This window comes from Bubalus kerabau, chromosome 1 (genome assembly GCF_029407905.1).
Source record: "Bubalus kerabau isolate K-KA32 ecotype Philippines breed swamp buffalo chromosome 1, PCC_UOA_SB_1v2, whole genome shotgun sequence".
Taxonomy (NCBI): Eukaryota; Metazoa; Chordata; class Mammalia; order Artiodactyla; family Bovidae; genus Bubalus; species Bubalus kerabau.
In genome coordinates, this window is record NC_073624.1 from 187,047,541 (window position 1) to 187,059,711 (window position 12,171).

General features: G+C 54.6%; 1 protein-coding gene across 8 annotated transcripts in view; it reads left to right on the forward strand.

Moving 5' to 3' along the window:
• The first annotated feature begins 45 nt into the window (after nt 1-45).
• RANBP3 (RAN binding protein 3) overlaps nt 46-12,171 on the forward strand; it is a 50,663-nt gene continuing 38,537 nt past the window's right edge. For all 8 annotated transcript variants that reach the window (XM_055546430.1, XM_055546441.1, XM_055546446.1 and 5 more), the window contains exon 1: nt 46-188. In XM_055546430.1, coding sequence (XP_055402405.1) covers nt 167-188 — 22 coding nt within the window. In that variant the 5' untranslated portion in view covers nt 46-166. The remainder of the gene's footprint in view (nt 189-12,171) is intronic.

Consider the following 12,171-nt stretch of genomic DNA (forward strand, 5'->3'; position numbering starts at 1 on the left):
GGACAGCGATCCAGAGCGCGTCTCAGTGCCGGGCTCCGCGCGCAGGCGCTAGCTGCCCGCCTCGCTAGGAGTCGATTTGGAAAGTGCGCACGCGCGGGAGTTTCTGGCAGAAAGCAGACGAGCCCGGGCCGGCGCGGGGCCTTGTGGGAGGGCTTAAGGAAGTAAAATGGCGGACCTGGCGAACGAAGGTAGGGGAGGTGCCGTCTGGGGCCAGCTGGCGGCCAGGGAACGGGCGGCGGGAGGTCCGGGGGCCATAGGCCCGAGGGGTGAGCACTCCGGGTGCGGGGGGCCTGTCTGCTCCGGAAGAGCGGCCCAGCGGGCCTTGCAGCCGCCCCCCATTGCGTCCCCTCAGGCCGGGCTCACCCACCCGACTCATCAGTCCCGGTAGCCCCGGCCCTACCACCGTCCGGCCAGACGGCCCGGGAGACTGGGGGGACCGCGATCCTGAGGCCCTTCCGCCTCTCAGGCCAGGCTGGGGGCCGAAGGGGGCGGGAGGCACGGCCGCAGCGCCTCGACCTCGGATGTAAATAGATCTCGGGGCCTGGTCGTGGGGCCCAGCGCGCCACGCTCTCTCCCCGCCCCCTCGTTCTCGGGGACCCGGGCTTCCCTCTTCCCTGGCCTGGCTGCCAAGCCGGCCCACCCCCAAATCCTGTGGCGGTGCCCCACGCCGAGGATTGAGAACGTCAGGTTTGTTTTCGTCCCCACCCTCAACTCAGGCCCCCAATTCCCGCCAGTTACCCCGGATCCTTAGTGGCGACCGACAGTCGCGCCTCGTCTTCGCTCCTTGAGGCCCCAGCCGCAGGGTGTGGGCCGCTGAAAGCCCTAGCTGGTTTTCGGCCCTTTTTTTGGTTGCACTTCCAGAGGGAGACAAGGTTGTGTGATCTCCTTCTCTGCGAAGCGCTGACATCCCAGCTGAACGATTTTGACAAGGTTACAGTTCCGAACGGCTCAGAGAAAGCGCGCCATCAGCCGATGTCTGATGAAATCACCTGTGATGTTCAGATCGCTCGTAGCTTCAGGGACTTTATGAGGCTTGTGTTTAGCTTCCTCCGTTCTTAGGTGCACAGCTGCGGGCAAGCGGTCTTGCCTGCCTGGCCCTGGTTCCCCCTCATACGCTGCTCCCTGCTGGCCTGAGGTTTCCCTCGCACAAATGACAATCCTAAGTGCTCACCCTGGTGAAGCATTTGGGGCAGTACCAGGTACTGTTCAAAGACTTGGGCGGGCAGCTATCTGGGAAAGTCCTCGCTCTGCACAGAAGTTCCCAGAGGAAGGTACCATCAGCCCTGGTTGTCGGTGAGGAAACTGAGTTAGAATGGTTAAGTTACTCCTCCAAGGCAGGTCACATAGCTAGTAAGGAGCAGGGATGTGCATCAACGTGGTCTAACTTCAGAGCCCCCACTTCACCTCTCATCTGTACCACATCTCTTTGATAAGTTAAAGGAGCTGGTGGAGGGTTGAGGCATTCCATTCACAAGATCCATTTAAAGGCAGATCGGGCACTGGATAAAAGAGAGTCAATGGGACACACCTTATATATTTGCGAGTTTGGCCCGTTCACATTCTTGAACTCAGGGCTCATATTCAACACCTCCATTTGGATGTCATATCAAATAAAACCCCTATCTTTCTCCCCCAAACCTGCCCACCCTGCCAACTTTCTCCCCTAGTCGTAAATAGCAGGTCCATTGTTTAAAATTGCTCAGGCCAGACACCTTGAAGTCGCCCCTGATGACTTTCTCTCACACGCTGCAGCACATCTTTGTCTGTTCTACCTTCAAATCTTTCCAGAGAATGACCGCTGCTGCCACTGCTTGGTCCTCCCTGCCACCTTCACCCATCTGGCAGCTTCTCAACCCAGAAGGCAGACGACCCCGGTGCCCCAAGACCTCCCTGTCCTCCCCCCACCGCTGTCTCCCGACTTGGCCTGCTTTAACTGCTCCAGCTTTCTCAGCGCCCGTCTCGCGTTCCGTATCCCCCTCCATTATGCCTCTGGACCTTCCGGTTCCTCTGCTTGAGTCAGTCTTCCTCCAGTTGTCCCTGTGGCTCGCTCCTGTGCCTCCTTCAGGTTCCTCCTCACGTGTTGCTTTATTGAGAACTTCTCCGACCACCTATTTTCAGTTTTATCCTCATTCACTATTCCCTTCACTCTGTTTCATGTTACTCCACAGTGCTTATCACCTACAGCAAGCTGGGTTGACTTGCTTGTCTGACTACCCCTCTTCAAAAATGTAAGTTCCATGAGGAGCAGGGTTTCTGTCTGTCATTAATGGACCCCCCACCCCACCCCGATGTAGAACAGTGCCGGGCGCAGGGTATAGGGATCCAGGGAATGTTTGTTGAATGAACGAGCGAGGCGTACTTGTGAGCACAAAGGGGAAATGATGGATTCCGGTTATCCAGGGACAGCATGTCTAGCATAGGTACTGGCGCATGAGCTGTCAGTTGCGTAGCTGAACTCATCAGTGTATAAAATAGAGACAATGGAATGTTTTGTACTTAAAGTTTTTGCCTAGTTAATGCCACACGCACCTAGTACTTTGCCTCTGACACTAGTTCTGGCCTCAAAAAAGTCGAATCCTAGTGGCCTTTTGTGCCTCCCTTATCTCTGCCGTGCTTTAGTTGGTTGTCATGTGTTTCTCGACTCTATTTCTGGTTTTGGCTTGTGCAGCCCGCCAGCATGTTCAGTTTCCCATCCTCTGTGTGAGCGAGGACTTCCTTTCCTATGCATTGTGAAGCTTAGGGGACTGCCCCATACGTGTGCGTTCCCACTTGTCGTTGAAGCTCACACGCCCTTCTGGCTTCTGTCTTTCTGGACTGGGATCCTAAGCAGACCCATCCTAACTCCTGGGCATCTGTAGAGACAGAAAGCAGCGCATGTGATCCTGCTGTGCAGCAAGGGTTGAGAACCGCCAGCTTGCGTAGTGCAGTACTGGTTAGGAGGGCCATGCTTGTGTAGAGAGAAGCATTTCCAGATGTGTGTCGAGTTCAGCGTCTTGTTGGCTCTCATTGCCATGGTGGTCTCTTCAGGGATGGTGACAGCCACTCCCACACCCTTGCTGGCAGTCCTGTAGTCTATGACTTTTAAAGTCCCTTTGGAATGTTTCCTAGGAGAGAGTGAGTGTGTGTGGTGGGGTGGGGGGGGGGGCGGCGGTGCGGTACACACATCCCAAAGTCGTTAACCATCTTGTCTCTGGAGTTATTCTGCCTGGTAGACTGGCATCAGAGTGTGAAGGCAGCGTTTGGTTTCTGGTGAAGGTGAAGAAGGTGAGCAGAGCATATTGGAGCTGTAGGAGACCTTGGATTCTAGATCCCTGCGTTAAAATTTGATACCATACACACATGAGGCCTTGCTGGCCTGCAGAGACACGTGGTGGAAACCCGAGAGATGGTACGGCGCAGGCTTCTCAGCGTTGGTCCTCTTGACACGTTGGACCAGACGAGTCTGTTGAGGGGCTGTCCTCTGCTGTGTAGGGCGCTGAGCGTCCCCGCAGCGTCTGCCTCCGCGCACGATGCTGGCAGCACTGCCTGCCTCGTGCCCCTCCCCCAGGGCCGGGCCCGTCAGGAGTGTCTTCAGACACGGTGTGTCTCCCTCAGCCGAGGCCTGTGGCGTGGCGTGATGGCGGGCCCCAGTCTCTGCCTGGGAACTGGGCTTGTGCTTTGACTCTGCCTTGTCCTCTCTGAGTGACATTGGGCAACTCCTTAGCCGCTTTGAGCTTCAGTTTCCTCACCTGTAAAATGAGGATAATGGTGATTGTATCTATCACACGGTTGCTCTGAGCCCTGGCTGAATTAATACATATAAATGATTTAGCGCCTATCTCAGCCCAGTAATAAACAGTCAGGAGGAAATGGAAGCTATTTTTACCATGGAGGGCTTATGTTATAGACACATTTAGCTGAAGTGCCCAAGGCAAAGCCAGAGAGAGCAAGAAGCGAGTCTGAACGAGGTGGCCTTGGGGCACGCCCAGGATGGGATGCAGCCAGAGCTGGGCTGTCCATCCTCTCTGGTTCTGTCCTGACTTTGATCACATGACTGTCTAGCCAGGGCTCCCAGCCTGGGCACTCTGGGCATTGGGGCCAGAGCATTCTCTGTGCTGCTGCGCTGGGTGTCCTGGGCTGTTGGTCTGTTTCCCTGGCCTCCACCCGCTGGATGCTAGTAGCGCCCTCCCGCTGTCGTGACAACCAGAAATGTCCAGACGTTGCTCAGTGTCCCCTGGTGGAGGGGTGGGGGGCTCCCACTCACCTGACTTGTTTTTTGCCTTTTGTTTGTTTGGCTTTTGGCCATGCTGTGCAGCATGTGGGATCCCTGACCAGGGATCGAACCCATGTCCCCTGTAGTGGAAGCTCAGCCTTAACCACTGGACTGCCAGGGAAGTCCCTCACCTTGTTGATTTCAAACAACCCCTGAGAGGATGAGATGCAGCTGAGTGTTTATTGATGCTCTAGAACCTCAATGGTTGAAGTCCTCCGTTCACTTGATTCTTACCACCCGCTTGCCCTGCCCTCAACTTAATACTTAGGATAAGTGAGAAGCAATTTTTCAAAGTTTCATGAACTTAAACAATAAACATTAACTCTGAGGTTTGCCCTGCAGAGTGTACATTGAACTCCCCCGTGCCTCTCACCTGAGGCAGATTAGGGCTGAGGGTGCCACCTTTGTATACTTGGGAAGAAAATTTTAAGTTCTGCCCGAGATCCTGTGTACAGACAAAACATGCTTGTAGTTCTGCAAGTTTAAAACTTTTCTACCATATCTTCAGCCTGCCTCTCAGTTAACTGGAAAACGGACTCACCCAGCAGTCCCACTGTAGTCGTTTAGTCACTAAGTTGTATCCAGCTCTCTGCAACCCCATCGACTGTAGCCGCCAGGCTCCTCTGTCCGTGGGATTTCCCAGGCAAGAATACTGGAGTGGATTGCCTTTTCCTCTGGGGGATCTTCCTAACCCAGGGATCAAAGCCAAATCTCCTGTATTGACAGGTGGATTCTTCACACTGCGCCACCATTTCCTGCAGGCATCGTTGGGTATAGGACAGGTCAGGCTCTGCTCTACACGCTGAAGCATCTGGAGAGAGGTGACAGGAAGTAAGGGCAGAGCTTTGAATGGTGTTGGGAGAGGGGCAGTGTTTGGGCCTGGCGAAGAGGGTGTTTTAGGTACCAGTCGAATTCCCACCTGAGTTCAGAGACAGAGAATGGGCTGGAGTAAAGTGGAAGATGGGGGCCGTTTGGGGAGCAGTAGGATGCGTCTGGGGGACTTGGGCAGGGCCTGTTTCTCATGTAATGGGAACTGCCTGACAGAGGCAGCAGGCAGAAGTAGCTGCTCCTCACCTCTCCGAGCCCCTGGCAGGTAGCTCTCCATGGTACTTTGAAGTGATCAGGAGGCAGCCGGCTTTGCATTCAGGATCTGGTGGTGGCGCCCAGCAACAAGCAGCAGGGGTTCTCTGTTTGGTTTGGAGGTTTGTTTTTGCCACCTTCCTGTGATCCCGTGGAGCCCTGTCCGGCATGGCTGCACGCTCCTTGGTAGGAAGCTAGACAGCTCAGAGCCTCAGAGCAGGTGAGGCCCCCGGGTGTCCACACTCTGCCTCGTCCTTGGTTGTCTTGACACCTGGTGCAGCTGTGTAGCCCTCGCTGTGAGTCCTAACCCCAGCTGCACTTCACGCTTACTTTAAGGAGGTTGTGGAGGAAAACTAAAACCAATGCTTGGCTGCACTGTCGGAGATGATTGCAGGAGGTCCGCGATGTCCAGGACCCCACCGGTTTTCTGCAACACAGAGCCAGTTAAAAAACCACAGGCAGGAGTTGTGATCTCGCTTCCGGGGCAAACAGTATGTAATTTGGTCCATTGGGTTTGTCTTTGTTGCTGTTAGTTAGGACTTCCCTGGTGGCTCAGATGGTAAAAGCGTCTGCTTACAATGCGGGAGACCCGGGTTCGGTCCCTGTGTTGGGAAGATCCCCTGGAGAAGGAAATGGCAACCCACTCTAGTACTCTTGCCTGGAAAATCCCATGGACAGAGGAGCTTGGTAGGCTACAGTCCACGGGGTCGCAAAGAGTCGGCCACGACTGACTTCACTAGTCACTAGTTAGGAGCTGAGTAAGGATTCTAAGGCCTCAGGGGAAAGAACAATCCAGATTCCTGATCTCTCTTGGAAAACAGCACCAGCCTCAGCTGGTGTTCCTGCCCGGCAGTGATGTGCCAGGACTGAGGTGCAGTGCCCCCTTGAGACAGGCTGTGCTTCCCAGTCACCACAGGCAGCCCCCCTACCCGCCCACCCCCCCCACCCGGGCCTGCCTGACCTCGGCCGGCCTGTGGGCTTCAGGCCGGTGGCTCTAGCACCTCTCAGATGTGTTCAGAGCACTGGGTGTTCCATGGCAGAGACCCTCAGCAGACGGGTCTTGGCGGTCCATCACTAATTCAGGGTTCTGCGCGCTGGAAATGCTAGCGCTCAGAGCAGCATTTCTTCAAGATAGTCCAGGGGCCCTGGGAGTCCGTTTTTCAAGGGGACTTTTCAGCCTTTTCAAGGGGACTACGAGTTCAAAACTATTTTCATAACAATGCAAAGGCATCATTTGCCCTTTTCATACTCCTTGTGAATGGATGGTGGAGTTTTTTCCCAGAGGTTGTATAGTGCAACAGATGGGCTGCAGAAGCAGATAAGAAAGCCTGGCTGTCTCCTGGTAAGCCAGATGTTAAAACATGGGTCCAAATATAAAATAATGTCCCTCTTATCCCTAGTGTTTTTGTTTGTTTCAAAAATAGTTATTCATAAAAGTGTATTATCTAGATAAACCTTCACTATTATTATCTTAAGTAAATTAACTAATTTCTGATGTTTCTTAGTTCAGTTTCTAACATGTTCTTATCGTTTAGTCACTCAGTGTGTCCAACTCTTTGTGACCCCATGGCCTGTAGCCCACCAGGCTCCTCTGTCCAGGCAAGAATGCTGGCATAGGTTGCTGTTTTGTTCTCCAGTTTCTAACATAATACATATCAATAGCTGTAGCTCACATTTACCCAAGCTCTTGGGCATCCTCAATAACTTACAAGTGTGGAAAGGGGTCCCAAGGTGACAAAGTCTGAGAAACACTGGCTTGTGCCAGTGGAGCCCCGGTGTGGAGGGCCTGGGCGGGCCTGCCTCGAGCCTCGCGGGAATCTTGGACTGGAGCTGACAGGCAGCCTCCCGCTGACGGCTTGTGGCGTACTTGGAAGTGCTCTAGGTTTGCGTTTCATCTCTGTCACTTACTTGCCCAGGATCTTGGGCAAATTGTTTGACCTCAGTTCCTGCATCTGTAAACGGTGCTTTCTAGTCTGTGGGTTGTTGTGAAAGGAACACGTGGCAGGTGATTGGCCTGCTGGCGTGTGGGGAGCCCTGTCGGTTCCTGCTACCTGTTAGTCTGCTGATGGACCCTAGGGGGAGAGAAAGCTCCTTTCGGGCCATAGCCAGGTTTCATTGGTGCTGGCGGAGCTCTCCTCCAGCTGCACTGTGTCTCATGGGATGTTTGGCAGTGTCCCTGGTCTCTACCCAAATGTCTCCGGACATTGTCCGATGCCCCCCTTGGGGGCAAAGTCACCACCGTTTGAGTACCCCTGGGTCAGGGGACTCTGCTGACCTCCCCCCACCCACACACACACATGACTGTGTGGCATCGTCATCTCTGCTGAAGTCCTGAGATGCTGCACACATCTAAATACACAGACTGAGTGGGGAGGGAGAGGAGGTCACTCACAAAAGCTGGGGCGCCACCCTGATTTGTGCCGTCTGACCCACTGAGAATTTACCTCGGTGTGCAGCGTGAGCTAAGGATCTGACCCCGCCTCCTTGTACATAATCAAGGTGTGGTTTCTCAACGTCTGCACAGTTGATGTGTGGGTGGCTCATTCTCTGGGCTTAGGGGGTCATCCTGTGCACAGTGGGATGCTGGTCAGCATCGTGATCTCTGTTTACCAAATGCCGTTAGCAGCTCCTGCCCTCATGGGAACCAAAAATGTTCCGACGTCACCCAGTGGGAGGGAGGGGGGGCAAATAAAACTGTCCAGGAGTAAATTGTTTGCCAGCTAGAGCTTAGGGCTCACCCTGCCGACCTTTTTTTTTCCCGTATGGCCTCTTGGCAGCCGTTGGCATCATGGTGTGGTGGACTTCATGTCCCAGGTAAGGGGGAACAGTGTTTTCCATGACCTTCAGCACTGTTCCAAGTTCAAGATGAGGGCCTTCCAAGATGCTCTGTGTTTGAGCAATCCCCTTGCACAGGGGTTGAAGCTCAGGGCCAGGTCTGTTGGAAGAGTCGGCCTGTCCCAGTGTGCCCACCTCCAGCCACTGAGTCTCAAAGCCCAGCTCATGCTTCCCAGTGGGTCATTCTGACTCCCCGGGCACCTGTTCTCCTGACAGAGACGATAGTGGTTTCTCCACGCCCTGTTCAGGAGGCAAGCCTCGCTTTTGCATCGTATTTTAAATGCCTTTGCTAAATTAAACACCCTCCAGCCTGGCCACATAGGATTTCAGGAATTCGTCGGCCCAGAGTGAACGCCTGTGTTGTATCTGTCACAGCAGAGCAAGCTTGGGGAAAACAGTTCCAGAGAGTGTGGCTTCTACCGTGGCAGGAGTTAGAAAAGAGGGCCCCCTGCGCTTAGAGGAGAAAGAACATTTTGCAGCATTGAGTGGCCACTGGGAATCTGAGGATCCAGGGCCTGGGTCACTCATCATCAGTCCGACGTGGAGGGGACCCCTATTCATGGAGTCTTGTTGTCAGAGTGAGGGTCGTGTCGGCCACTGAGTGAGCAGACCATGCTTCCACAGCCTCGCACAATCATCTCAGCCCTCCCCCAGCTCAGGCACTGGAGGCTCTGTCCCCAGAACAGTCAGACTCCCATCCACTGGAGATCTCTTCTCCTTACCACCCCCAGGTGACCTTATTAAAAACATCCCAGCGCACCAAGATGGGAAAGATTGCCCGAGGACCCCTGCCAGGGTGGGGTGGGATGTGAACGCCGCACCTCCACTGACTCCTCACCACACACCCCCTCCCTCCACCACCCCCCCAGGAGCTCTTGGCTCACGTCGGCCTCAGGCCTCATGGTTCTTCCTGCCCTTCATTCGCGCTGAGGGCTCCCCACTGCCGGGTACTCTGCCTTCTCCTGGCTTGCTCCCTCACCCACTCGAGGCCCCCTTGTGACCCCTGCATGCCTCTGCTTCTTGTTTTTCCTTCCTCTTCCCACTAGAAGGGGGCCGTGGCCTCATCCACCTTTCGTCCTGTCTCTGGCCCCTGGGCCCTTGTGGGTGCTCAGGAAGTTGTACTGCTGCAAGCAGGGCTTGGCCGGTGGACTGGCCAATCATCTCCGTGATTCTTTCAGCCTCAGAAGGGTTCAAGGGATTCTGAGAGATGGAGCGTGTGTGTGGTGAGGTGTCCCTGTGTCCAGGCGCCCCTTGTAAAGGGACCGGCAACTGGAGTTGAATCCAGGACCCAAGCTTTGAGGTGGCGTCCGTGTATCTGCAGTATCCTGTGTGTAATTCCAGTACGATAATGATGCCAGCCGCCTCCCGAGCTCTGCATGTGCATCGTTGGGTCCAGTCCTTCTGAACCGATGGGGTGGGGTCCCATCTGTGCTGACAGACACAGGCACGTGTGGAGAGAGTTCACCTGCTGGGGATCCCAACCCCGCGTGGTGGAGGCCTGCCTGAACGCACACAGAACCCAGTGCCCATGTTCCCAGGTTTCCTTGGTTGGTCTGCAGCCTCCGCAGAGGTCTTGTAGTCCTGAGATTGCCCTTGGGAACTGCACCCACCTCCCCCCACCCCCCCCACCCCCGCCAAGCCCAGTCTCAGCTCAGCCGTGCTCTTGTCACGCCATCTAGTGGTAGAACAGAGAACTGCTGTCGAAGCTGGCTCCCTGGTTTCTTGGTTGTTGTAGGTGAGGTTGCTGACTTTTAGTAATAGGCGAATGGGGTTTTTCTGGGATTTAAGGCCCAGGGGTATGCACAGTGCAGGGTGTGCCCCAGCATCTTGTAGTCTGAGTGGATGGGGCAGGGATGGGAAGGTCGTAGGGGTCTGCCAGGCCGATAATTCTAGAAGAGAAGAAGGCAGATGTAGCTTGGCCTGAGAGGTTGTGAGGGATGTGAGGCAGCCAACTTGGAAGTCAGGCTTAGGGTCCTGGTCCCACCCCCGCTGTGGGGCCCCATCATGACTTAGGCACGCATCTCTCCAAGGCCTCCCAGTCTGGCTTCGTGATTTGCAAATCAGAGATGATAAATGGTTTCTCTGCCATGGGGCTGTGATGACACTGAATGAGATGGAGTGTGTGAAGTGCCAGGGTCTAGGAATGGCCGCTGAACAAATATGAGCCGTTTGTTATCCCCGCTGTTGTCAGGGTAAGGTTGGAGCCCTGAGGAGTGGCTTGATTTCAGTATGTGAAGGTAACGGTGTGAGGAAGAGCATTTCAGAAAGAAGGGGTAAGATCATCATCTCCCAACCATGTGCTCCTGTGGTCTCCGTGAGACCAGTTGAGAGCTGCCTGAGGCAAAACACATTCGAGCACCAAAAAAGGAACGAAGGGGCCCACACCCCGCAGTGGCTGGGCCGTGGGGCCGCGGAGTCTGCGGTGCATGAGATCAGAGGCGTCGCCTAGCAACAGCATGATGGAGATCAGTTCCATTCTTCACTGGAGAATTAGCTGGTGGACAGCGTTGACACATTGGTGACAAATTCACCTTTATGTTGCTGCACCGAACTGTTTATAATAATTCCTGAGAAAAGAAACGGCTCGAAGGGTTGAGATAGTAAGTGTTGGGGGATTAAAGCGGTTGCCACGTATTAACAGACCGTTGTTTGTGTTGGCAAGATGCTTTCCATATTTTTTGCACAGATAAGAAGATTAAGCCACATCAGCCCAGGATTAAAGCTCATTTCACACAAGTACCTTACTGACATTTTGGTCAAGAATTGTAAGTGGCTTTCCAGATGGGAGCTGTTTCCTGGCAGGTGTTGGGGACATCATTTTAGTAGGGGGATAAACAGAACAGGCCAAGGTAGTCCAGTGTGCTCTCCTGGGTCTACAGTTTCTTCAGTTTAGTTTAACAGACGTCCTCAGACACAGGCAGTCAAGCCGCCACGGGGGGGTGCCAGAGCTTGTTGTGGAACAGCCGCCCGCAGTTTCTGTGTACGTACCTCCCTGCACAGCTCAGTGGAGAAGGAAGGCCTGCCTGCGGGGGTGAGTGTGTGTGTGTTTCCAGCTTAGACGGTGGAAGTGTTACACAGAGCATCCCACGGTTACACGTTTGACAGATGAAGACGGCGTAGCTTGCCTCTCCGTGGAGCACGCACCTCGGGTGGGTCTTAATTTTCCTTTGAGGACCATAAGGATCTGCCCTTGGCTTAACTGCATGCTTGCTTATCCAGAGCAGATGGTCTCGTGACTTGGTGAAAGCCCACCGCTCACCGGCTAGTTTCTTTGGGACTCTTCCAGAGATGTCTGTCTAGAATGTTCACTGTAGCTGCTTTATTCCTGATGCTACTTCTCAAAAGAAAAGTCTCAGTGTCTCAGCTTCGAGGCCCTCCTAAGCAGGAGAGATGGGAGGAGGCAGGCTAGGGTAGGGACTTTCTCCCTCTTGCCCCCGCAGTGCGGGGATAGCAGTGGAGGTCAGGGGCCAGAGTCAGGCCTGCCTGGGTTGGAGGCCCAGTCCCACCTTGGACAAGTCACTTGGCCTGAGTTTCCGTTTCCTGTTCTGTAAACTAAGGACCTGCCCTTTCAGGTGGTTGTGAAGATTCAGGACAGTGTTGCCGGCAAAGCGCTGAGCACCTGCCTGGTCCATCGGTGCCCCGCAGTCAGTGACCGCTGGCCCGCGGGTGAGACCATCTGAGGGTCTGGACACCCCATCTGGGAGTGTTCTGGCTGTGACTGCATGGCAGAGGCTGGGAGGCATTTAAAGATGGGATTCCCAAGACCTGTGTCACCCTGGAGGGTTGGGACACACACCCTTCTACCGCGGGGCTGCCGCTGGGGTCCAGGCCAGCTCCTTGCATCTGGGCAGCTGCCGCCACCCATCCTTTACCTCGGGACTCCTCCACCTTAGACTGGCTTCAGGTCTGTACCCGCTCCCTCCCCCTTTCCTGCTGCATCTGAAATAAATGCACAAGTCATTCTGCTTTGAGGGTTTTGCCACCAGTCAATCTCTGGGCAGAAA